Source organism: Pan troglodytes, chromosome 16, assembly GCF_028858775.2.
Source record: "Pan troglodytes isolate AG18354 chromosome 16, NHGRI_mPanTro3-v2.0_pri, whole genome shotgun sequence".
In the NCBI taxonomy this organism is placed as follows: domain Eukaryota; kingdom Metazoa; phylum Chordata; class Mammalia; order Primates; family Hominidae; genus Pan; species Pan troglodytes.
The window spans coordinates 68140268-68167947 of record NC_072414.2 but is presented as its reverse complement, the minus strand read 5'-3'; the positions used below and the strand labels follow the sequence as shown (position 1 = coordinate 68167947).

At 42.3% G+C, this 27680-nt stretch overlaps 1 protein-coding gene across 4 annotated transcripts in view; it reads left to right on the top strand.

Moving 5' to 3' along the window:
- ETFA (electron transfer flavoprotein subunit alpha) overlaps positions 1-19873 on the top strand; it is a 98597-nt gene extending 78724 nt beyond the window's left edge. For 2 of the 4 annotated variants that reach the window (XM_016927245.3, XM_016927246.3), the window contains 4 exons: positions 7703-7768; positions 10232-10312; positions 18497-18588; positions 19573-19873. In XM_016927245.3, coding sequence (XP_016782734.1) covers positions 7703-7768; positions 10232-10312; positions 18497-18586 — 237 coding nt within the window. In that variant the 3' untranslated portion in view covers positions 18587-18588; positions 19573-19873. The remainder of the gene's footprint in view (positions 1-7702; positions 7769-10231; positions 10313-18496; positions 18589-19572) is intronic. The other 2 variants (XM_510690.8, XM_001146852.8) reach the window with 1 other exon arrangement.
- Positions 19874-27680: the final 7807 nt, after the last annotated feature.

The window sequence follows — 27680 nt, the reverse complement described above, 5'->3', positions numbered from 1 at the left end:
TACAGCATAGTTACTGGCGTAACATAGACAGTACATACAGCTGTGATGACTAGTGTGTTGTCTTGAATTCTAATAAAACAGGAGCTAATCTTAATACAGGGGTGTTATCTGATGGATGGGATATAATTTCAGCTTCAAACCAAGAGTATGGGTAAAATCTTCCCTTCATGTGAAACTCAGTTTAGCCAGAATCCCACCTGAGAATTTCATAATACAGGCAGAGAGCTGTTTGAGAAAAGAGCCACAGAGAGTTGTGCTTTGAGTTTTGGGGCCTCTTCCAAAAAGAGAAGAGACTTAAACAGGATTTGGCAAACAAAGGAAATAGTTTGGCCTTTTAAATGAGCAGCAGGATGAAATATAGCAATATTAATGCACAGGAGGCTCCAATAATTAGAAAATATAGTTTGGTTAATCTACTTCCCAAAGACACATTCATTATTTGCTATGATAAATTCATTTAACTCCTAACCTGGCATTTGTTATGTATATGTATATTATGTTTTATCTATAACAGTTGCTGTTTAAGGTTATGGCTGTGTAGTCTATTGAGAAAAGAAGGTTGAGAAAGCATTTGCCATGCTGTATAACTCTTGTCCTGGTTGAGGCAGTCTTAGGGGTATTGTTTTTTTGAGCACATAACATTGGATCTCTGAATTCTAGATAGAACCACTTACATGATGTGTTTAAATTTTTATTTATTTAAAGAAATGTAAGTTTTCATGTTCCTTCCCTACCTCTATCTAGAAAGGAACACTTTTGGCAGAAAAGTTTAAAACCTGATTTTTTAAGAGAGGAAACAATATTGGCATGGTATTTCTGCTCTGAATGCTCCAGATTTAACCACCCTACTCATATTCGTATTTCATATAAACAAAAAGTAAACATTTAAATCTCTCCATTCTACTTTGTTTAAAGTAAAGCAGATCTGAAGTTGCTGCAGGCAGAATACTGTTCCAATTCCAGAAAAACATGAATTTATGATTTTATATCATAAACTCACATAATTTCAAGTTGATCATATGTATTATATTTTTAATATGATCAACTTGATATGTCTTAGTACCTGCATCTGGGATATGTATCCTTGCACAAAGATTGTGTTAGAAATCTGTAAAGAAATCATCCCAACTTCCTAGGCAAGCACTGGCTAGGAAGCTGGGCAGAAATTCTAACTTTATGGTCAGTACTAAATGCAAAGAAGAAACTAACAGCTGTCAAAGAAAATTTTTCCCAGTACACTCCCCTGGAAGAATTGTATTAAGTTAGTAACAACTTTCTTGACTATAGATATATAAATAGTAATAGTTACCATTTTAAAGTGAAATTTTTGACAGTTGGCTGTCTCCTTTTCTGTTTAGAACTATAACATTAAAAATGCCTTCTAGTTTAGAGATTTGGTGATCATTTTAGAAATAATAGCATTATAGAAATATTTTGAGTACTTTATGTGCATCTTATTTTCATCATCACAACAATCCTATTAGCTGCAGGTATTTGTCTCCATTTTACACATAACAGCAGTTGAGCCTTTGAGAGATTGAATAACTTGCTCAAGAATGCAGATTGGTAAGTGGGAGAGTCAGGATCTGAACCCAGCTCTTATTTATTTAACTGTAATGATTGAATAATGTAGTGGTTTCTTTTACCTCTTCATTCTCAACTTTCTTGAGTTGAGATCTGAGCTTACTAATTTTCCATCATCCTTGTTTTCTAATATGCATTTGAGGTTATAAATCCTTCTAAGTATCGGCCAGGCATGGTGGCTCATGCCTGTAATCCCAGCACTTTGGGAGGCCGAGGTGGGTGGATCACCTGAGGTCAGGAATTCGAGACCAGCCTGGCCAACATGGCAAAACCCCATCTCTACTAAGAGTACAAAAATTAGCCAGGCGAGGTGGCACGTTCCTGTAATCCCAGCTACTCAGGAGGCTGAGGCACGAAAATCGCTTGAACCCAGGAGGCAGAGGTTGCAGCGAGCCAAGATCGTGCCACTGCACTCCAGCCTGGGCAGCAGAGTGAGACTCTGTCTCAAAATCAGTCAGTCTTTCTAAATACCACTCTAGCTGCATCCCACATGTTCTGATATACCCTTCCTTTTTTGGTGTTTTGTTCCATGTATTTTTAAATTTCCATTTTAATTTTTTTGACTCACATATTTCAGATACTTTTAAAATCTTTTTTAGAACTGTGAGTTTTTGAGGAAATATTTTTCAGGTCCATCTAGAGTTTTAAGAACTAAATATAAGTTACTGGAGAACAAAATTTGATAGAGAGTTGCTTTTTCAGAGTATAAACTGATCATGTTAAACCAGTAGTTTTCATCTGCTTTTGGTTTTCCTGTAATGGGCCACACCACCTGAAATTTGATAGATTTTTGTCATCTATTTGTGACTCTCTATATTGGCTACTCTTGTTTAATGTTGCTGCCTCTAATGCTAATCTTCAGCTCTGCCACACTGCTGACTTTCCTTTTTGGTTCACGTTCCCATTGAGCATAATAGAACCTGTAAATGGTCTTGTTCTGAGCCAACAGAAGCAACACAGACACATAAGACAATGCCATTCTGTCTTTAGATCTGTTGTCAGACCATAGTCCACGGTTCCCTAGTGGAGTTTACAAGAAGGCTCTTTAGTTTGTTCTATGATTATTTTGGATTTGTGCTGCCCAGTATGATAACCTCTAAGCCACATGTGATTATTGGGTACTTGAAATATAGTTAGTCTGACCTGAGATTACATTATTAAAAATTAATTTTACCTGTTTATTTTTACTTTAATGTGGCCACTAGAAAATTTAACATTAAATATGTGGCTTACAAGATATATAAGTATAGATGTATCGAATAACTCTGTTTGGGGCTTAACAGTGATGAGCGAAAATGCAATGTAGCAGAGGACAGTTTTCCCCTTAGCTTCTACATGAAATTCTGGAAAAGCAGAGCTCAGATAATACATCTTAGAATTCCAGGTTTGGGCACGTGTTTTGGGTAAAGCAGGAGTGATGTTAGTATATACTTACTTTCTGAAGAAAGCAGCCAAAAACCTAATCATCCACCAGAGAACACTAGCCATGTTGAATCCACAGGTTGGTTAGATTTCTGTAAAAGTCTGAAGATTTCATTCCAATCATCCCTCTAATTCTCAGACATGCAGTTTTATCATTAAGCCAGGACCATTAAAACCTGCTTTAAAAGCTTGTTTTGTCTAAAGGACTTAAGGGAGCAGGAACAGATGGGGATAGATGGCAAAAGTGGGCCCCTGTTTGTCAGAAGGTAAAGATATTGTCCCGTAATCTGTTTTCTGCTCCTAATGGCTTTTCCACTTCTCAGTGGCAGGTAGGAAAGTGAGGGGCTGATGAGAGACTGTAGCTCTATCACACCTCTTTTCCATTTTCCTTTATTGGATTACAGATTTTTGTGACCTTGCCGTAACCTGTAATTGTTAGACTGTGAGCTTCTTGAGGACAGGGCACAGAGACTTAGTCATCTTTATATTACCTGTAAGGTACAGTAAGAATATCAACAACAGTAAAATCAGTTACCCAGTGCTTCTCAACTCTTTCCTATTATGGTACACTTAGACAGTTAGAATATTTGTACCACAGGGGATTCTGGCCACCCAGTACTTCAAGTCCACACAACTCTTTTGTACATATTATAAAGTACTGGTGTCTCAAGTTACTTTACTGCCATCTGTTGGAAAGTTATTGTAATAAAAATGCAGGGCTATAGTGACTGTTAAGAGTGGTGCCCTCCTTCAGAGTTATTCAGTGTGCAGCCTGCTCAGCTGTACATGGTAGTCCTGAGGCTACCTCAGGAGCCCACCTGGCCACCTAGTGGGCTGAGAAAATCAATATTTGAATAAACCTCAACCTGTGAGTGACACATCAATGTGTCTTGGGAAATCTGATACTATGCTAAGGACGAGCCTCAACAGTAACCCTATAAAGCAGGAGTTCTTATAATTCCAGTGTTTTGGATGAGCAGTCTGAGGCATAGAGAGGTTACATGAATGGCCCATGGTCATGCAGCTATCAGATGGCAGAGGTGGGATTTGAATGGAGGCAATGAGGCTACAGAGCCTAGGTTCTTAACCACAGTGATACGGTAAACCTGTTAAACCGCATCAGATGCAACAGTTTCTCAGTCCTGCTGCCCTTTCTATCTCAGCCCACTGTAACTAGTAAGACCTCAGCCCCTGAGTTCTTTGAATGAGTCTATAGGTTTTGGCAAAGGAAGAGGTATTTGTGCTTTTTTCTGCCAGTACTTGTTTGTGTTAAGGTTAAGTGCTATCCCTTCTCTATATTTCAGAATAAGCTCTGGTCCTCTTCCCATCCTGTGGCTTTACTTCTCCGCACAGCCCCTATTCTTGGCATCACAGAGTGATCAACTCAGACTGCTATTAGCCACCTGGGGTTGATCCATTCTCTTCTAAATTCTCACTCTTCTAGATTCTAAAGCCACGAGGCCTATCTCTAGGACTATCCCTCCTTCTTTCTGTTTCTGTTGGTTCCTTTAATCCCCACCGTCCCCTGCCACGCCTTGTATAACCCTTAATTGCTGTACTCCCTGGCAACATCTCTCACTTTCTCTCCAAATGATCTTACTATCTGATTTAGAAGGAAAGTGCCTCAGGGAAGGGATTGTCTTGTTAGGTTGTGAAGCAGCATCTGAAGTGCCCCATAAATTAGCATCTGTAGAGAGTTTTGTGTATACTAATTATTATTTTTACTGAAATACAAAAATGCTTTCTGAACCATGAGGAATTAGACTAAGATATTAGTCTAATTGCCTGTACATGTTTTTTAAAAAGGAGAGAAAAAGCCTCTCTTCCTGAGAGAGCTATCAGAGCCTCAGAGCAGCCACCAGAATCCCTAGACTTGTTCTGGGTTATTGTTTCAGTGCTTTTATGTTTATTCAGAGGACCATGTTTGCAAGACAGTAAAATAAAGTCCTGTTGGTCATGTGGATCCATTTGGACCATTTATTGTGATCAGAAAGGTAGAAATGGCCCTGGAGCAACTGCCTTCAGTTTGTTTTGGCCCAGAATCTCTTATTTCCTTAGTGACACTTATGGTTAAAGTCAATGGAATTCATTTTTGGGGACACAGGGGTTTTAAGTAGTTTTCATTTATATTATGTTTATGTTTACTGCCAGAGTGAATCAACATTTTTATTAGCATTTTATAATGCACATGGAGCTTTTAAGACTTGAATTTGCTGTAGACATGTATGACAGAAAGACTCGTTTACAGGACTACTGGTCTTTTCCAATGCTTGCTTTGAGAATATACCTAAAAGAGTGGTGTCTAGCTAAATAGCTTTCTTTAAAAATCTTTATGTTAGAATTTGTTTGCCGGGTTTTTCTGAATATCAATGTTAGTATATTTTGATTAACAATTTAACAAATGTCCCTTTATGAATGAAATGCTAGTCAGAATAAACTGAGGTGACCTTAAAATTACCTATTGAAGGCTGGGCGCCGTGGCTCATGCCAGTAATCCCAGCACTTTGGGAGGCCGAGGTGGGCGGATCACAAGGTCAGGAGTTTGAGACCAGCCTGGCCAACATAGTGAAACCCCGTCTCTACTAAAAATACAAAAATTAGCTGGGTGGGGTGGCATACACCTGTAGTCCCAGCTGCTCGGGAGGCCGAGGCGGGAGAATCACTTGAACCTGGGAGGTGGAGGTTGCAGTGAGCCAAGACTGTGCCATTGCACTCCAGCCTGGGTGACAGAGTGAGACTCCATCTCAAAAAAAAAAAAAAAAAAAGCCTATTGAATTACTTCTAAATCTTAAATAGAAAGTAGTGGAAGAAGTTTACTACTTATGCAAGTGTCCATGTCTGAGAGACAGTATGATGTCAGGGCCTCCTTGCATTGTCCGACTATGTAGGGTCACAATTGACACACTGGATACATTGAAGGTAGAATCACAGAGCATGCAATTGCTTTTTATCCTCATCCATACTTTCTGCAGCATTCCTCCCCACCCTAAGACACAGTCTTATTATGCCAAATTGTTCTTGTCTTCAGGCTTTTGGTAACTATAGAACAAGTTGATTCAAAAAACAAGTTCATCTCATTTTTAGATGATTAACTCACTTTGGGGACTAGATTGTTTCCTTTTCCAGGTTACATGGTGCTGCTCTAGGAGCAGTTGGACACTTTATGCTTGTAAAGATCAGGGAGTACTGCAGGGGGCTAGACAGTTGTCAGATTCAGGCTGCCAAAGAGCTGAGGGATCACTTATTGTAATGGTTCTCCAGCTCTGGCTATACATCAGAGTATCCTGGGGAGCTTTCTTTACAAGCACCAGTGCTGGAGGTGTACCTCTTCTGTTTACAATTGGAAAAAGTGAGGCCCTGAGAGGTGAATTGACTTGTATGTGGCCATATACAATTAGGTGCTATGAAAAATCATAACATTAGGAGGTAATAACATTATTTTCAGATCCTAGTTGAAATGCTCTCGTATTTTGGATTGAGCAATTGTTAAATGAGATCATAAGCAGTGCAGAAAACAAGGTGGGACCACCTTGACACTGTCATTGGCTTTTGAAGTATCTGCCCTGTAATAAAAGTAAGTATAACAGAACCACCTTCAGTGCCTTCCACATGTTATTCATATTGAGGAGAGGCTTTACTGTCAGTTGTGACAAAACCTTAGTGTCAGTCTGGTTACATGGTAGTTATACCTCCTACCCAGGCCAGGACTTGTTTGTTCAGTTTTTTTGTGGGAAAAGGTTTTCAATTGAAGCTTTAATTATACCTGGTAAACAGAATGAAGCAGGTAAGCTCTTCTAATTAAGCACTTATTAAAGTGCTTAAAGTTTTTCATAATGGAAGTGTGTTTTTATTTTCAAACAAAGGCACTGTAAAAATTTTAGATAAGGAGACAGAACAGTGTCAGTCATCATTCCCTTTGTAATTATTGAGGGCAGAGGGGCAGGAAGAGGTACAAGTATCATCAACATTTACCGAAAAACTATGGTATGGAGGCCTTTTTGTTAGGCTCTGGAAACACAAAGGTTCAGCCCATACCTTTGAGAAGTTTGTTATTTTTTATTCAGAGAGAATGTGTGTGTGTGTGTGTGTGTGTATGTGTATGTGTGTGTGTTTAAAATCTCTTGATAGTAATTTGTATTTCTGGTTTTTCTAAATACAAAGTTTAATAAACATATCCTAATTACCATTTTAACAAATATCCTTTTGTGATAAGGCGAACAACTAAGCCAAACAACTAAGTCAAAAATTATTTTAATATATTTGAGTATATGTGTTTATATGTTAATATACAATGTGTGTATGTTGTTAATTTTTAATGGGTATGTACAGCATGTATGGGTTGTGCAGTGATTTTCAAGTGAGTGCCACAGATGAAAAATGCTACCTCACAGGTAATTGTGAGATTGAGACACTTGATGTAAAATGCTTAACACTGTGTCTGGCACATAGTAAATGTTCAGTAATCCTCATTATCCACATATTTATTTTACCACCACTGCTATAGGAATTCATAGGAAAAAGAGAACTGTTGGTTAAGGAGATCAGAGAAAAAGGAAAGCATAATTTAAGCAATACATTTTGCCTCTATTTTATTTAACATATCTTTTGCCTAAGACTTAAATTGCTAATAGCAAACACTTTGGAAAGTATTATATAATATAAATACATATTAATAATGTGACCTCTTTTATTTCAGGAACTTTATATTGCTGTTGGAATATCTGGAGCCATCCAACATTTAGCTGGGATGAAAGACAGCAAGGTAATTGTACATCAGTGATGTTAAAAGAAAACGTTTCCACATTTTAGGATTTGGCTTACCTTGTATGTTTCCATGTAGTTACAATGCATGTAGTCAAGCCATTCACACTAACATAGATCTGGGAACTGAAAGAAATAAAAGCTACCGTTCACTGCCTTAAAAATTATTGGTCACAGAGGCAGTGCTGTGTCATGGAAAGAGGCCTGAACCTGAGTTATAGCTCCACTGCTAACTTAATGCATGATGAGTGCTGTCTGCAAACTCAGTTTCTTTGTCTACTAAATGTGGGTATTGAATGATGATCACTAAGTTGCCCTTCAGCTATCACAATCTGTGGATAGAAAATATCAGACTTAAACAATTTGATGAGGTTCTGAACATGTAACTTATTTTTGAGGTTTTGATCCCTGATTCTCTCTCTGTCTGCTTCACTTTGGTCCTGTAACCCTCACAATCTCATATATCAGCAGGGCCCCACTTCTTGGGTTGTTATCAAAGTATAACCAACACATTTTGGGTTGGAGCATCAGGCCATCTTAATATCTCAGTATCTCAGTAATTATCAAAAGTGCAATAAGTATGGGGCCAGCCGCGGTGGCTCACGCATGTAATCCCAGCACTTTGGGAGGCCGAGGCCGGCGGATCATGAGGTCAGGAGATCGAGACCATTCTGGCTAACACGGTGAAACCCCGTCTCTACTAAAAATACAAAAAAAATTAGCCAGGCATGGTGGCGAGCGCCTGTAGTCCCAGCTACTCGAGAGGCTGAGGCAGGAGAATGGCGTGAACCGGAAGGCGGAGCTTGCAGTGAGCCGAGATTGCGTCACTGCACTCCAGCCTGAGTAACAGAGCGAGACTCTGTCTCAAAAAAAAAAAGTGCAATAAGTAGAGGAAGGAAACACTTGATTTTTATTTATTTATTTATTTTTTTGAGACAAGAGTCTCGCTCTATCACCCAGGCTGAAGTCTCAGCCTCCCAAACAGCTGGGAGTACAGGTGTGCACCACCACACCTGGCTAATTTTTGTGTGTTTAGTAGAGATGGGGTTTCACCATATTGGCCAGGCTGGTCTCGAACTCCTGACCTCAAGTGATCCGCCTGCCTCGGCCTCTCAAAGTGCTGGGATTACAGGCATAAGCTTTTATTTTTTATTGTAGAGATGGGGTCTCCCTGTGTTGCGCAGGCTGGTCTTGAACGCCTGGGCTGAAGTGATCCTCCCACTTCCACCTCCCAAAGTGCTGGGATTATAGGTATGAGTTACCATGCCTGGCCTGCATTTAAGAATATTTTTATAGCAAATAAGAGAAATGTTTGACAGCTTTTATAAGAGATATAAGTAATTTGCTTCTTTTATTAATCTATTTGCTATGTACATAAGGACTTAAAGCTGTTTAACGTCCCTTACTAACAGGCTGACAAGATAGTTTAGCTTTCATATTGTTAGAATATCCCAGAATAATTATTTTATTTTATTCTATTTTATTTTATTTTATTTTATTTATTTTTGAGATGGAGTCTCGCTCTGTCGCCCAGGCTGGAATGCAGTGGCGCAATCTCGGCTCACTGCAACCTCCGCCTCCTGGGTTCACGCCATTCTCCTGCCTCAGCCTCCCGAGTAGCTTGGACTACAGACGCCCGCCACCACGCCCGGCTAATTTTTTGTGTTTTTTAGTAGAGACGGGGTTTCACCGTGTTAGCCAGGATGGTCTTGATCTCCTGACCTTGTGATCTGCCCACCTCGGCCTCCCAAAGTGCTGGGATTACAGGCGTGAGCCACCGTGCCCGGCCTATTTATTTATTTTTATTTTTGTTGAGACAAGAGTCTCACTGCTGGAATGCAGTGGCGTGATCTCTGCTCACTGCAACCTCTGCCTCCCAGGTTCAAGTGAGTCTCCTGCCTCAGTCTCCCAAGTAGTTGGGATTACAGGCACACGCCACCATGCCTGGCTAATGTTTGTATTTTTAGTAGAGACAGGTTTTACCCTGTTGGCCAGGCTAGTCTCGAACTCCTGACCTCAGGTGATTCACCCGTCTTGGCCTCCCAAAGTGCTGGGATTACAGGTATGAGCCACTGTGCCTGTCCTCCAGAATAATAATTTTAAAATAATAAATGAAGGACAAAATAATTTGCACTACAAAGGCTGTGGATTTGGGTATAGATTTGTTACTTTTTCACCTAAAATCAAATATTTTTTTTGTAAGTCAAAAGAAGAACTTTTAAAAAATAATGATTTTAAACTCTTTAAAATACTGAGATGGGCTAGATGTGGGTAAGAGAGAATTTTATTACATTCCAACCTGGACATTTCTAATAAATTTACAGTATTGACACAGATGCCTCAAATCTTATTTGGTAGACATTTTAAGAATATTAATATATTGTAAGGGAAGTTAAAATAGAACTATCAGTCTGTGTGAAATGTTTTCTTGGTAAAAGTCAAACTCTTTGTTTTTATTTCACAGACAATTGTGGCTATTAATAAAGACCCAGAAGCTCCAATTTTCCAAGTGGCAGATTATGGAATAGTTGCAGATTTATTTAAGGTAAGCTGGCCTTGAGAGAAATTGCTATTATCTAGATTGTCATCCGAGAAACTCTCAGAAATGGTTAGGGATGAAGCTATTAAAAGAAAACATTGTGTGTTTGTGTGTCTGTGTTTGTATGTATACTGTTAATATATGTACACAATTTTGACCTACTTAAAGTTAAGTTGCTCTAAGAGTAGATATGTGTTGTTTATATAGAGCATTATAACTTTCCTTTTAAGAAAGAGTCCAAATTGTCTTTAAAATATCCACATGGCGGCCGGGCGTGGTGGCTCACACCTGTAATCCCAGCACTTTGGGAGGCGGAGGCGGGCGGATCATGAGGTCAGGAGATCGAGACCATCCTGGCTAACACAGTGAAACCCCGTCTCTACTAAAAAATACAAAAAATTAGCTGGGCGTGGTGGCAGGCGCCTGTAGTCCCAGCTACTTGGGAGGCTGAGGCAGGAGAATAGTGTGAACCCAGGAGGCGGAGCTTGCAGTGAGCAGAGATCGTGCCACTACACTCCAGCCTGGGTGACAGGGTGACAGACTCTGTCTCAAAAACAAAACAAAACAAAAAAAACCCACATGGTTTTTGGCATCTCATGTGCTAAGTTAATGCACAATGTGAAGTGATTCAAGTAATTTATAACCTGGAATCATATTTGGCAGGTACCCTAAAGAAATTAACATCAAACCCCCTTATTCAGGGATTTGCCAAGAATGCTAGAGCTTTTCAGGGGAGAGTAGGCACCCATATCCAGCTTATCTGTCTCAATAGGAATGCTCTGCTTGCTGTGTTTGTGGGTTAATGGCCTTCCTTAGCTGACGAGTGTAGGGAGAGCACTTATTTCTCACTCCTCACACTCTTCACTTTTGAGTGTTCCTTCTCTCTTGCCGTCACCTCCATATTTGACCTTCCCATGAGAAAAATTACTTTCATGATATTAATTAGTGAATTACAGGTGATGAGCACCTGATACTCATTTGGCTACATTTAAAGGTCATGACTCATGCATGGCCTGGTCTCTTCTTTTCCCTGGGTCTGCCTACACGTTTCTAGGTTATCTTATGCAGAAATCACTCATGCAGGAATTGACACTCTGAAAATAGCATCCAACCCTAGAAGAAGTGGGTTTGCTGGGGTGAGGAACCCCTCATGTAGAACCACAGCGAGGGGCTATGGGCCTCAGTGGAGAGGCTTCAGCCTGAGAACAGAGCTACAGGTGGTTCCCTCAGCAAGAGGACTGGCCCATTTCTGTGACTTCACCAGCACTGCATATGATCTAGAGGAACCTAGTGAGTGTGCTTGGAGAGTACATTTGTACTTTGAAGTATGTTCATGCTCAGTGAAGGATGGAAATAGGACCCTTGAGCCGATTACTCCGTGATGGCTCAGACTGCATGCAAAGACTAGGATGGGGCTCTTGCTCTGGCTCAGTGTTGGGCATACTTCCCCTCAGAAGGCCCCTGCCAAAGAGCTTAGATTTTGGCTTGGGAAAAACATTACCCCTCTTCAGTAACCCTGAAGCTCTGTATTTGGTATTTGGGGTTCAGGTAGGTCAGCCGCTCATGTTGCCTGGCCCAAGTGTGTAAGAACAAACAGTTAATGCCAGTCATTTTCCCACTAAGATGTTCCAGTGGGAAGGGGGGCTGGTATGAAAAAGAGAATTTTTTTTTCTCTGTGTAATGATAACTTTGTTCACGTAGTAAGAATTCAGTTCTTACTATTGGTGTGAATAGGGGGTAAATATTATTTTTATTTAAAAGCAAAATTAAATACTTTCTGAACCTCATCCATGTTTGCAAGTAGATGTCTACTGTAGTTGCCTTTTTTCCTCAAGAGAATATTTTAATAAACTTGTAAGTAATTTTGTTACATTTTTCTGTCTGCCCGTGTACTATGTATTAAAACTCACATGGGGGCTTTCATGATAAAAAGATAAACTGTTAAGCAGTTGGAAATTTTCAGTGTTCTTCCAGTGGACACCTGCCTTGGGGCAGGAGCTTCTTTGTAGTCATTATTGATAGAATGGGGTCACACACATTGTGCTCCTGCATTAAGGGCAGCTCCAAGGTTTGGCATGAGAATATGCATGTGTGTGGACACGGAGGTTTCTCAGTGAGAAAGGGTCCTAAGACAGTGAAGTGGAACGAGGCCTTAAAAATCATCTAGTCAGCTGACTTCCAGTTTCAGGTTCTCAGGCTCCTTTTGGTATTTTAGGAAGCCCACATTGGACTAGAGAGAGACTTCAGACCAAGATATAATGTTTATGTGCTTTTAGCTAGAATTGTGTTAAGGCAATGACTATCTCCTACAGCTTAGAAGTTCTGAAGTACATGGCCAGGAGCGGTGGCTCACACCTGCAATCCCAGCACTTTGGGAGGCCGAGGCGGGTGGATCACCCGAGCTCAGGAGTTTGAGACCAGCCTGGGCAAGATGGTGAAACCCTGTCCCTACTAAAACTGTGAAAAATACATTAGCCGAGCATGGTGATGCATGCCTGTAATCCCAGCTACTCGAGAGGCTGGGGCACAAGAATCACTTGAGCCTGGGAGGCAGAGGTTACAGTGAGCCAAGATGGTGCCAGTGGACTCCAGCCTAGGCAACAGAGCAAGACTCTGTCTCAAAAAAAAAAAAAAAAAAAAAAAGTTCTGAAGTACAGTTATATATGTATTTGATTAATACAAAAGTAGAGAAGTTAATCACTCCTTAAAAAATGCAGTTTGGGAGGCCAGGCACAATGGCTTATGCCTGTAATCCCAGTACTTTGGAAGGCCGAGGAAAGGCGGATCACTTGAGTCCAGGAGTAGGAGACCAGCCTGAGCAACATGGTGAAACCCCATCTCTACAAAAAATACAAAAATTAGCTGGGTCTGGTGACGTGTGCCTGTGGTCCCAGCTACTTGGGAGACTGAGGTAGGAGGGTCACGTGGGCCCAGGAGATTGAGACTTCAGTGAGCCATGATTACACCACTGCACTTCAGCCTGGGCAGCAGAGTAAGACCCTGTCTCAAAAAAAAAAAAATTCAGTTTGGGGGAAAAAAACTAAAGATTATAAAAATATTAAACATATGGCAGACTCCTCTTTGTTACTATGTGAGTAACACAAGCCAGGTGCATTCTTTTTAAGTTGCCTGTCCCAGAGAGATGTGATTTGGGACAATCCACAGGTTATGGGCACAACTAAGCCAGGGTCCTGCTTCTGTTCCCCTTCTCTCTCATTTCTCTGCCTCTCTGGCTCAGCAGGTACTACAGCTGGGTGGCTCACCACTACTATTGTACCTTGGATAAGGTGCAGTAAAAATCGCACCTTTGACAGACTCTAGGAACCTACAGAGTACGCATGAAGTCGTTTTCTCAGCTGAAATCAGAATGAGCTTATTGTAGGTGAATACTGTAGTAATTCTGACACAAGAGCACAGACAAAGTGGTTTGGTGAATATATTCCTTACTGGGGCGACCTCGTTTTTAAAAAATCAAATATTTACAGAAAATATTTTAAAAATCAAATATTTAATACTTTTGATTAAAAAATAAAAAATACAATATTTGTATAATTATATTTCTTAATGTTATATATTTATTTTATATTTTTAATATTTTTATTTTTTGTATTTTATGTATTGTAATTATATTTTAAAATTATAATTTTAAAATATATATTTATATAACATTAAGAAACATATAAGGTAATATCTTCATATAACATTAAGAAATACAATTAATTATACAAATTATGGGTGAGAATTAATTAGCATTACCTATTTTGGATTATGATCTAAAGAAAATAGAAGTCAAATAATAGCGTACAGAAAGAACTTTTTTAGCCTAATTTTTGTGTGAAAATTTTAAATTGCAAATTGTATCATGTATAACATGTATATACAGCTGTTAGACTAATAATTCCCTAGGTGATATTTTGCTCACCAAGTAGAACCGTATCTGGAGTAAAAATGAATATGCACAACATTTTATTCTCTTATATTAATTGTTTTGCTTGACCCTTCAACAATCATTAGTTATAAAGGACAAGTTTGTTTTTCCCTCAGAAATAATATGTTATAGTAATTAAGAGCTTTAATTCCAATTCTGCCTTGGCCACATACTAGTTAAATTATCTTGGCTAAGTTATTTAATCTCTGGACATCAGCTTGCTTGTAAGTAATGTAAATATTACACTACCTCTTTAAAGGTTGTAATGAAGATTAAATGAGATTATACTGTACCTAATACTAATAGAGTCTGTGACAAATATTAGCCTGCCTGTTCTGTCCAGGTACATAGTAGGTGCTCAATAAATGGTAAATATTATAATTGTAGTTACAGTGATAGGGCATAGGGCACCACCTGTTTTTTGTTTGTTTTAGTATAACAGCTTTACTGAGATATAATTCACGTACCATAAAACTCACCATTTAAAAATGTACAATTCAGTGGGTTTTAGTATTTTCACAGTTACACAATCACTATCACACATTTCATCATGCCAAAAAGAATTCCATACCTATCAGCATTCACTCCCTGTTTTACATTCTGCATCTCCAGCCCCCAGCCCCAGCTCCTGGCAACCACTAATCTACTTTCTGTTTCTATAAATTGGCCAGTCCTGGATGTTTCATATAAATTGAATTATGTAATATGTGATCTTTGTGATTGGCTTCTTTCAGTTAGCATAAGGTTTTCAAAGTTCATCCATGTTATAGCCTGTGTTAGTACTTTGTTTCTTTTTCTTGCCAAATAATATCCATTGTAGGGGTATGTAACATTTTGTTCATTCATTTATCATTTGGTGGACATGTTGGGATTTTCCCCTTTTTGGCTATTATGAATGATGCTGCTATGAACATTCACATATGAGGTTTTGTGCAGACCTATGTTTTCATTTCTTTTGGATGGATGTCTAGGAATGGAATTGCTGGGTCACCTGGTAACTCTGAGTTTAACGTTTTGAATAACCATCAGGTTGTTTTCAAAGTGGCTGCCCCCTTTTACATTCTCACCAAAAATTTGTGAGGGCTCCAGTTTTCCTATAATTAATTAATTAATGTATGTTATTGTCTGTCTTTTTAAATATAGCCCTTCTAATGAGTGTGAGGTGGTATCTCATTGTGGTTTTGATTTGTATTTCCCTGATGGCAAATGACATTTAGTATCTTTTCATCTGCTTATTGGCCATTTGTATATTTTGTTTGGAGAAAGTTTATTCAGATCCTTTGTAATTTTTAAATCACATTATCTTTTTGTTCTTGAGTTGTTAGTGTTCTTTATATATTATGGATATAAGTCCCTTATTGAATATTTGATTTGCAAATATTTTCTCCCATTGTGTGGGTTGTCTTTTCACTTTCTTAATGGTGTCCTTTAAAGCATGAAAGTTTTAAATTTTGTCAATGCCTATGAAAAAGGGGGAGAAAAAGTTTTAAAATAAAGTTTTAAATTTTGATGAAATCCAGCTTACCAATTTTTTCTTTGTTGCTTATGCTTGACGTCTCATATCTAAAAAACCATTGCCAGCCAGGCATGGTGACTCACACCTGTAATCCCAGCACTGGGAGGCCAAGGTGGGTGGATCACTCGATGTCACGAGTTCGAGACCAGCCTGGCCAACAAGGCGAAACCCCATCTCTACCAAAAAATACAAAAATTAGCTAGGCATGGTGGCACGCACCTATAGCCCCAGCTACTCGGGAGGCTGAGATGGAAGAATCATTTGAACTTGGGAGGAGGCAGAAGTTGCAGTGAGCCAAGATCATGCCACTGCACTCCAGCCTGGGCAAAAGAGAACCCATCTCAGAAAAAAAACAAAAAACAGAAACCCATTGCCTAATCCATAGTGTAGTGAACATTGGCCTACAGGTATCTGCTCAAGCCCCTGCTTTCAGTTCTTTTGGGTATATAACTAGGAGTAGAATTGCTGGGTCATATGATAATTCTGTGTTTAGCTTTTTGAAGAACCTTCAAACTGCTTTCCATAGAAGTTGCATGATTTTACGTTCCCACCAGCAGTACACAAGGGTTCCAGTTTTTCCGCATCCTCAGTAACACTTGTTATTTTCTGTTTTCTAATTCTAGTCATCCTAGTAGGTGTGAAGTGGTGTCTCATTGTGACTTTGATTTGCGTTTTCCTAATAACTAGTGATGTTAAGCACATAAGCATATGAAAAGATGTTCATTGGCCATTCGTATATCTCCTTTAGGGAAGTGTTTATCCACCTCTTTTGCCCATTTTCAGTTGGGCTGTTTCTCTTTTTGTTGACTTGTGTGAATTCTTTACATATTCTGGATACTAAACACTTATCAGAGATATGATTTCCAAACGTTTTCTCTCATTCTGTAGGTTAGCTTTTCACCTTCTTGAGAATATCCTTTGATGTGCAAGAGTTTTAGATTTTGATGAAGTCCAATTTATCTTTTTTTTTTATTTTGTTGCTTGTGCTTTTGGCATCATATCTAAGAATCCATTGCCAAATACTGGGTCATGAAGATTCACCCCTGTTTTCTTATAAGAGTTTTATGGTTTTAGCTCATATATTTAGGTTGTTGATCCATTTTGAGTTAATTTTTATATATGGTGTGAGGTAGGAGTCCAACTTCATTCTTTGGCATGTGATAATCCAGTTGTCCCAGCACCATCTATCTGTTCAAAGAGACTATTCTGTTCCCATTGAATGAACTTGGCAAACTACTTATCTTTCTAAACCTTCTTTTGTTTCCTCTTCTCCCCTGTAGTCACTACAATCTCTTTACTATCTCTGGAACCTGCAGTTGTTTATCTCTGTCTGTGCCTCGTTTTTTGCCTAGAATCCTTTTCTTCTTTAGTTTGATGTTCTGAATTTTCCTAATCCACACTGATCTTCCTCAGAACTCCTGAATTTGGAGCTTTTAATGCTATTCTCTTCTCCTTCTCCTACATTCCAGTATAAGCTGAGGACACTTCTGATTGGGTGGTTCATAGGCCTCTGTCTATGCTTGCCAACTACGAGGCAGAACTCCTCTGTCACTCCCACAGTGACAGAGAGCTTCTCTGTTTCCCTTAGTACTACCTGGAGGAAGTACTAAGTGAATGAGTGAAACATACTTGTACTGTGATTTATATCAGTAGGTTGTCTTTTTTTAAAAAAACTTAAGTGACTTGTATTGGGTCTTACTGAGTAGGGAGCTGCCTCTGCAATATCTAAAAGAGAACAGAAACAAGAATCCAGATCTTTCAGTGTGCTCAGGCCATCAGACACTCAATGAACCTGAGTTAGCATTTCCTTTTTCCTAAATAAGGCATCATGTGGTATGCTTTAAAGGTGTGCAGTTGGGCTGGGTGCAGTGGCTCACGCCTGTAATCCCAGCACTTTGGGAGCCTGAGGTGGGTGGATCACCTGAGGTCAGGAGGTTGAGACCAACCTGACCAACTTGGTGAAACCCCATCTCTACTAAAAATACAAAAAAAATTAGCCGGGTGTGGTGGTGAGTGCCTGTAATCACAGCTACTTGGGAGGCTGAGGCAGGAGAATTGCTTGAACCTGGGAGGCGGAGCTTGCAGTGAGCTGAGACTGCGCCATTGCACTCCAGCCTGGGCAACAAGAGCGAAACTCTGTCTCGGAAAAGAAAAAAAAAGTGTGTGGTTGATCTAATAAAAAAAGATAGATGATAGAGAAAATCCTCTCCGCCCTTTCATGGGGAGTGTGGTAAGGATATATTCGGTAAAATTTTAAAAAGTTGTATATTCTAAACCAAATTAGTATTTCACTTCGTGGTAAAAGTAGTTGGGTTTTATCTTATTTTTCATGAAATATACAGGTCCCATGTGAAACTCAGCATGTCATCTGTGTGACTGGCATGAGCTCATGGTCTCTCCACTGAGGAAAGCTGGGAGAAGTGGTGCCAGCACTTAATGCCACCCCTGAGCAAATGCCTGCTGGCTCCATGGTAAACATGGGCCTTTTAATAGGCTGGAGACAGTGACATTCGGAAGAAACAACATGTCGACAATTTCCTTAATAAATTTTGTACGAACACATTATTTCCACCTAATGGAAATGTAGCTCTCTTAAATAATTGAGAGGCTGTATTCATCAGTGGCGAGTTCAGCTGGAATCTTTGTGAGCTAAGGCAGCCGAAAGCCCCTTGGAAGACTGGGTAATTGATATTTTGCACAAGTGGCTGGACCAGTTTTCAGAGTATCTGTGTGACATTCCCTGCAGCCCCCTCGGACAGCTCTCCTCTGTCCAAGCAGTCACAAAGCAGCTCTACACTGGAGGCTCCAGTTGCAGCCACTGCACTGCCACGACTAAGGGTTAGTAATTAATCCTTTTTGAAATGGGAGCCAACTCAGGCCATTTCCCCTTGCTGTGGTTTCTTACTGTGTCTGCTGACCGGCCACTGCATTAGCACACAAGGTCTTGACTTTAATAAAGAGTGATGATATTGAATGTTCAGCATGTAGCACATTTGTGTGTGCCAGATGATAGTAGCATGCTGCTGAAAAAGCAACCAATATGTTTGTGAAATGAACAATGAATGAATGAACGAACAGTGAGAGAACAAGTATAAAGGAGGTTGGCAGGAGTCATAATTGCAGTAAGCTAGAGACTTTGGTGTGGACTTGGAAGGAAAGTCAGGAATGCAGTTAAGGGTGGGAAGAATGCCAAGCAAAACATGAAGGTAAATACACAGTACTTGTCACCCAGACAAGAAAAATTGGGCTTCCTGTTTCTAGGGTGCCTTCTTGAAATTTGTGGTTGGGTCACAAAGCCAAAAGGTAGCAGTGTGTGCAGTGGTTCACGCCTGTAATCTCAACACTTTGGGAGGCTGAGGCAGGCAGATCACTTGAGCCCAGGAGTTCGAGACTAGCCTGGGCAACATGACGATACCCCATCTCTACAAAAATTAGACAGGTTGGTGGCTACTTGGGAGGCTGAGGTGGGAGGAGTGATTGACCCCAGGAGGTAGATGCTGCAGTGAGCCATAATTGTACCACTGCACTGCAGCCTGGGTGACAGAGTGAGAGCCTGTCTCAAAAAAAAAAAAAAAAAAGGCAAAAGGCACCTAGGCAATGAGTGGGCTGTAAGCCCTGTCAGCCCTGGGTCCTGGGTAGTCTCCCTGGGTGGGAAGAGAGACTACCGGAGAACAGGGGGGTTCCTGGTGGAGAGGAGGGGGCCCTCGTGCCTCAACAGTGATTTGTGTTGTTTCTTTTGGCCTCCCTGTAATGCTTACGGAGCTGTGACCATATCACAGTGAAGGCTCTAGTTGCTTAATTACTTTTTGTTTTTATTTGCAGGTAGTTCCTGAAATGACTGAGATATTGAAGAAAAAATGAATCAGGATCATGCCTTAAAAAGAAAGCTTATGTTAAAGTATTCCACTGAAATCACAGATATTTGTGGGTATTATAACAATCATTGGAAAGCATGGAGAGCTACATTTCATAATTTGAGGGAAATTTTCTAACAGATGCCAGAATGCTTGTTTATGGGATTACTATGTTTCCTTTTAATTATTTGTGCTTCCAAACAATTATTGTTTGAAATTTTTAAATTCTGTACTAAAATCTATAATAAAGCTTTTCCACAGCTTTAAAACTATCAGAAATATGCCTAGCCTCTAGAGAAAATTGAAGAAAAGGAGTAAAAATTTTGTTTATTTATTTATTTTTTTGCCTTTCTTGTTCATGGAGAGCTCTGTGTTTTAGGAAGATTGTAAACATGATTGTCTCCACCAGCCTAATCAACCTAACTAATCTCATTGTTGAAGGGCAAACTTCATAGGAGAAGGTAACTGAATTGGCAAGTGCAGAGTTAAAAAAGCACGGCTATAAAGCATGAATATTATCTTAAACATACTCCAGTCTTCAGAAGACCATAGCTAATGTGACAGAAGCAGACCTGACTTAAACCTGACCCAGCTCCATGTATTTAGTTGGCTTAAGGTAAATTTCATTTTCCGTTTAATTTTAAGGTTTTGTCAGTTTATAGGACTTTTGTCTGTAAAGGAGGGAGAGTGGAGGAGGGGCTGCTTTGAGACAGCATGGCCTCTGATGCAAGCAGATAGTTTGATGTTATTATAAACGTTCAAAATCCTGTGCAGAGAATGCTCTAGCCTTTATTTTGCCTTCTGTTGGCTTCTTTTGGGCTCTCTTAGGAAGCACCCAGGCCTGTGTAGTCACCTCTGGCACTCTCATTCTGCTGCCCAGGGCACAGCTGAGGTCCAAGAGTGTCACCAGGGCTGCAGCTGGTGTGGATGCAGGCCCAAGAGCAGAGGCTGGTGAGGCTTTGAACAGGCCTGCAGGAAGGCGTGGGTAGGTAGGTGAGTAGAACCAAGAGGGCTGCCCTCCTGAATCAGATCTGCAGAAGTAGGAGTAGTGACCTGGATCAAGCAGACAGTAGGGAAGAGAAGGGAAGTGATAAGTGATGGAGGTGGCTAGAGTGCCTTTGTGTGACCAGCCTGGGGCCCTTCCCCAGCTGACTAGTGAACCCTTTCTGATTTGTGTCACAATCAGTTGCTATAAAACACTTTTAAAAGTTGTATCTTTGGCATTTCAGTCTTCTTTTAATGAGATGAGAGGAGAGCAGTAGAATGATGCCTCTTTGCAAGTAATGTCTGTTAGAATAGAAGAATCCTAGAATGTCTGAGCCCGGTGATTATCTGGTCAGACCCCTTGTTGTATAGATGGGCATACTGAAGCACAGAGAAGTGAAGAAGGTAAAGTGACTTGGCCAAGGCCACATGGCTTGAATCACCTTTGGGAGAGCAATTCCTATGTCTTGTTTTTATCTGTGAGGTTCTTCCTAAGAGGGCTAACCTTGCTCAAGATTTTTTCCATTTACCCCTCATCCCTGTTGGATGCTACAACTGGGGGGCAGGAGAGATGGCAAAGGTGATGGCCACAGAGGCACCCCCAGTAGAAGGTGTGCTGGCTCAGGGAGGGACATCCCAGGTGGTGCCTCGGCTCAGAGTTGAACTGGTTGGTCTTTCTCCCTTTGCTCCCTCCTGTCATGGCTGCCCTGCCTCAGCCCCAAGCAGCTGTTCACTGGACTAGTATTTACAGCTCATCATCATCATAGCATTAAGTATAATGCTTACTATATACCAGGCACTGTTCTAGCACTTTATACATATTAAACCCCTTCAGTTCTCACAGCACCCTGTAAGTTAGATGCTATTATTATCCCTCTTTTACAGATGGGGAAGCTGAGGCTCAAAGAGGTCATATAGCTTGCCTTAATTCGGACAGCTTATAAATGAGAGTCAGGATTTGAAACCAGGCAGACTGGCTTCAGAGTGGTAACTTCACTAAGGACGTGATTCTCCCTCACCTCAGCTCAAGGGACAGTGCGACTGCACAGCAGCCTCAGGTAAAGAGCACTAAGTACTTCATGCTGGGTGGGAGGGGCACATTTAGGACCCTGGTTGAGAAGGAGGGATGGGTGTTCTGGAATAGTCCCTCCAGTGGGATTTTATTCAACTCAAAAAGTCCCTCTGAGTGCTCACTTAGAGCTTATCGTAAAAAGGCAGCCATGTGAGGTGGAGGCAAGTTGTTAAAACTATTATATATGCAAGAGGCACACATATATAATGTGCCCTTTTAATCTGTTTTTTTGGAAACCGAACAGTTCCTGTTGACTCTGCGCCTGTGTCCAGCCTTAGCACCCAGAGCAATAGCTCTGGAAACAGTATGGGGGAAAGGTGTTAGGGGTAGCTTTCTTTAATTCTTGCATATAGGTTTCCTGCCTTTTTCCCTAGTTTCTTTGAGGTCTTTGGTTAACCTCACACAGCCTCTGAGAATTTGGTGGCCTGGTTATTTTGGCAGAACACAGAGTCCCTGGGAGGACAGAAGTAGGCATGTTAGAAAGGCAGCCCTCTGAGGGCAGAGCCAAACAGGTCCATGAGCTGAAGCTGATGGCCTCTTCACTTGCAGAAGGCCTCTTTACTTGCAGAAGGCCTGAGGCCTAGTAATGGCCCTGGGCCTAGCTTCTTAGTAGTTGAGAGGGGACAGCATCAGCTTTCCCCCAGGTCCCACTCGCTCTCAGCAATTCTGTGGGGACATGTTCCCTGCTGGTTTCTCTGGCTCACCAGCTGTGCTGTTTGGGATTCTGAAGAAAATACCTAGAAAAGTGTGTGGTCCAGCCATTGCCCCGAAGTAGCTTGTGGTCTTGACAGGGAGGACGGTATCCTTCCAGACTCTGAGAGTACAGGCTGTTGGAGCCACAGCCCCCACCCTGAAGGATTTTACAGCTACCAGGAAAGATGAGATGAGACATCAGTAAAAGCAGAAAGCAGGTCTCAGGATGGACAGCATATACAGAGAAGGCTCATCAGGAGGCTGGCATGGCCATTCCTCGCAGGCAGGGGCTGTTCAATTGGTGTATGGGAGCAGAAGTGGAAAATGATATCAGAGCTCAGGTGCATGAGGCAGTGAGGGGCAGAAACACTGGGGTCAGGGAGAGGAGTGAGGGTGGTAGGTAGTTGAGGCCAGATTGGAGAGGACATTGACTCACAGGCTGAGGAGGCCTTTTTCCTTAGAGATCAATGGTTCTCAAACTTTGCCCTCAAGGAACACTGTCATTTCCACTGGACCAGTGATGGTACTGTGAAAGTTATACCATACAGGACTTTTCCTGATTTGCAGGAAAAATTTATCAACAGCAGTTTCCCAGTCTTAAGTCTTCTTGCATACTTCTTTCTAAACCTTTGGTAGCTGCTACCCCTTGTCTTCTTAAGAATGTGAGCAGATTCCAAGGTGACTGGACAGTAGCAAGTGGATCTGAACAAAGAGCAGCAGCCACTGACCCACCACAGCTTTTGTTTTTGTCTTGGGATGACATATCAGGGATTTTGTTGAATATTTAAAATACTTTCTGCTAGTTGGTAATTGTTCCTTTTTTGTTAGAATTAGATATGTCAGTATATTAAGAATGTCCCATAAAAACTGTATGACTTACTACTGTGCCACCTGAACAAGTCTTAAGAAACACCACTGGCAACAGGGAGCCATTTATAGTTTTTGAGGAAGGCCTATAACTTGGTGGTGTATGCAGGACAGAGGGAGGGAGGAGAAGATGGAAGCCATTAGGGGCTGAATCCTCTGGCTCCAGATGGATTTGGCTGGGGATGGGCTCCTGGAGATTGTGAAAATGGGTCCAGTGCTGTGGGCAAGGCTGGCAGAGGGCAGGGCTCTTCCTCCCAGGATAGCAGTGGGAGCCCTGCTGCCTCCAGAGCCTGAGCATGTCTGCTGGGCTGGAGGGCTGGAAACCCCAGCCCTAGGTGCACTTTCTGCTCTCTTTCTGAAAGGGAGGGTCAGCCTGATTGCATTTCACGCTGTCTTTCACGAAGGGTTTTTGTTTGAGTTTACATAAAAGTGGGCTGAAGAGGCTGGGAAACCCAGAGAACACCATTGAATGTAACAGATGGATTTGGTTAGCTGTTGCTGAGCTAAAGGAGGCTTGACTGATAACCTTGTGAAAAGTCCATGTAGGATGATACACTGCCATAATTTCTTACAGCTCTGGTGTTTTTAAAAAATCTTTGTGGGGAGCAAATGAAGGAAGAGTTGCTTTTAATCCTTGGCTTATAAAGCACTTTCGTGTATGTCACCCCATCAGTGGGGGAAAGAGTAGAAAACATGCAAGAAATCAGACTCTCAGGAGAGGAGGCAGTTTGCCCCAGGTCACAACACATGTGATAGAACTGGAACACAAACAGAACTTTGGACAAATACTACTTATTAAGAACTCCCTGTGTGTTGGGTACATTATATACCCTTCTAATACAGCCTCCTCTAAAGTGTATATCATTACGCCTACCTTCTGGATGAAGAAATGAGCATAGAGATGACCAGAGGCAGTTGGTGAGATGTGGGACCTGAACTGGACTCCAGGTCTGGAAAACTTGGCCTGTCCACTAGACTGTGGTCCTCCCATTCTCTCCAGGACTATATCCTCTGGTTTGCATTGCTTCAAAACAGCAGGCTTGTCATTAGAAGCAAGGAACACTGATGGAATTAGGGATTTTCTGTGAAGTAAGCTGGCATTTACTTCCTGTGGCATTGGGACTGGTGAGAGGGAGGCCCTGGGGTGGCTTTATCTGCGTGGCCTTTGCCTTCTTCATCTCCTGCAACTAACTGGGCATGTGGTTAAAGACAGGTGAGTGCTTTCTTTTTGTGTGCTCACCTCCAGCTGTGTTTCCTTCCCAGCGTGGGCTGCATAGGGGACATTTGGGTCTGGGACCTGGGGACCACTGGGTGGACTGGTCAACAGGAGCCTTGGGTTCTCATCCTGTTCCTGTTACTGCCCCAGAGGCACCCTGGTCACCTTCCCTCCTTTCAGGTTTCATTTTAATCATCTGTAAAATGGCAATGTGAACTAGGTGATCTTTCTAGATAACAAGCTTTAACCTATGAGTGTATTGGTGGGTGTCATACGAGGTGAGTAGATGGAGACAGTGAATACTGTTTTTGAGGGCTTCTTATGTCCAAGATGCTGTGCTGAGCCCTTTACATACGTTATCTCATTTACGTCTCATAACCTCACAAGGTGTAGGTTTGACCTGGGGCAAACTGCCTCTTCTCCTGAGATTCTGATTTCTTGAATGTTTCCTACTCTTTCCGCCACTGATGGGGTGACATACATGAAAGTGCTTTATAAGCCAAGGATTATCAGCAACCCTTCTTCAGATGAGAAAACTAAAGCCTACAGAGCTTAAAACACTTGCCCAAGGACGCATGGCTAGTAAATGGTGACCACAGGCCAGTCTGCTCCCAACCACATGCCATATCCCAAGTGCCTCAGTGGGAGTGCAGAGGATGGACCTAAGCTAGCCTGACTGGGGTGGGCTGCAGTGCAGGGCAGCAAGATATGAAGGCCTCACCAAGTTCAGAAGGGGCAGCAAAATCAACCAGATGAAGAAGTGCATTCCAGGCAGAAGGCCAGCATGGACAAAGAACAGGAGTACCCAGGAACATGACACACTGAGCTGCTTTCTCTGGAAAATGCAAGGTCTAGACTCCGATGCATGAGTCCCCTTCTAGCCGGACACTCCTCCATTCTGAACCACTCTTTGCTCAGGGAAGCAGGGGTCTTTGTACTGCAATCTGGATCCAGTCTGCTCATTGGCCTTTTGTGGTATTTAGCACGGTGCAGGTCCCAGAACCCCCTATCCCTTCTTTAATCAGTGGAGGCGGAGGTGAGCGTACCTAGTTATGAGGCCTAATTGATGTTGGGGAGGTTCCTAGAGTGCTCGGTGAAGGGTGACCCATAAATCTCAGACACTGAAGAATTCTGCCACATCCATCACAGTGTTTAATGTCCTGATTGATCTCCAGGGTAGTCAATTTCATTTGCTTGTTTCAGGATGAAGAGGCAGCCTGCTTCCCTATGTTGCAGCCTGGGGCTCTGCATAAAATTATGCCAGCCCTGTCTCCTGGTAGCTTGCAATAAATTTTAGCAGCAAATGTTTCATCATTTTCCTTGGATAATTAACTGTTCACCAGGAGATAATACCAAACTTGTCAGCAGTGGAGTCAAAGATATTCAGAATAGTGATGAATTCCTCACTTAGTTAATGTGAGGGAAATACAAGTTTTTGGCAAGTACTCCAGTAGTACTCCAATAGTACTGACCAAAGGGAGAGGAAGGAAGATAAGGTGCCTCCTGTCTGGGGGATAACAGTGCTCTCTTACCTCACTCAGAGTGAATACAGGCATGGAACAAATGAGTATGTGCGAGCAGGGATGCACTCAGGAGAGGAGCAGGCAGTGGCTGGACTGGCTGTTATGACTAGGGGCGGGGCTCACTGCCACCCTCCCACACCAGACTATCAGCAGCAGCAAGAGCGTCTCCTGGGCAGCTGACCCCAAAAGTGCTGAGCGTGTGCTGGCAGTAAAACACCCCAGGCTTCTCATTAATAAGGATGCTTTCTGTTTGTGTCTCCCCTGAAACATTCTCAAAGGGTTTTCCCTTCTGTTACATCATTAGCTATCCCAGCAGCCTTCGGGGTGGGAGGCACAAGATCATTCCTGTTGTACATGGGGAGGAAGCAGGTCTAAGGATTTGCTTGGAGCCTCATAGAAAACCAGAAACAGGGCTGGGCTGAGAATCCAGTCTCTGCCACATCCCGTGCATAGGTACAGCGGCACCTGAGGTAGGAGGCATGGGAGAGAGTGGGATGAACAGACCTCTCTCCAGCCCTGAGATGTCCATGGTTTGGCTGTTTCAGCCCCCAGAGTTGTTGGGGGTCCTTGTGAAGCAACTCCACACAGGTGTTGAGTGGGGCACAGGGTACTGTCAGCTTGTTAGTAAGAGGGATTCCTTGGGCCCAGATAATTTGTCAGCAGCTCCAAGAGTGGGACCCCAACTCTGTCTTCTCTCTTTAGAGGTAACTGAATAGCACCAGGGAGGAGCGTGGCGGCAGCACCAAGGCGGAAGCCATGCTCTTTCGACTCTGGCTTCCGTCAAGAGCTGTCTCGGAAGGAGAAAGGAGCTCCTGAGTTGAATTTCAGGTGGACACCCACCATGCTAAATAGAATTCCAAGCCACTAGCCTCTAGCCACACAGGTTCCATCCCAACACTCCTGTCTGTGGGACTTGATCTGAAAAGCCACACTTTGGTTGGGAACCTTGCCCAGGGCTGGCTGGAGAGGGGCCTGTTGTGCCACTCAGGGAAGGCCTTATGGCTCCCTCATCCTGGGTGGACTTCGGGCTGGGGCTGCAGACTCTGGCCCAGCTCCCTGGTGGGCCAGTCACCAGCACTGCTGGCTCTGAGTCCTGATTTCTTACTTTGGCTTTCCTGGTGGCACCTGGTTTGATTCCGGACAGCTCATTTCACATCTAGCATGGCATATAATCCAGCCAGACCTGGGTTTGAATCCTGCCACTACAGCTCACTAGTTAGCTGTGTGCCCTTGGGCAAGCCCCTGAATGAGTCATTCCATGGCTGCTGTTTTCTCCTCTGTAAAGCAGGGAAGATAGCGCCCACTTTCCAGGGCTGTGCTAAGGAGGGAAGCCTGTGAAGAGCACCTGTCACAACAGGAAATGCAGACGTGGGAGTCACTATTGTTACCACCCTCTTGTTCTAGCAGGAGACGGTGGCTGTTACCAGACCCTCCCTTCAGGGACAGCCCGATGACTCCTCTGGGCCACCAGAGTGGGTTCTCCAAAAGGGTGCAGGAGAACGGGGAGCCATTTCCCAGAGCTGCAAACCTCCCAGGGAGTGCTCAGGCTCCATCTCCCTCAGCCCCCAGCTGCCCGCCAGCCATAACTGTAGGATATGGTGCCCAGGGGAGCCATGAAAGGCGAAGCTTTTACCTCCATCTCCTGCACTTCAGGCCCCCAGGCCCCACCCTAGGACTTGCTGCGGGATGGGCTGGAGGAAGGGCTCTGGAGTCTGCAGAAA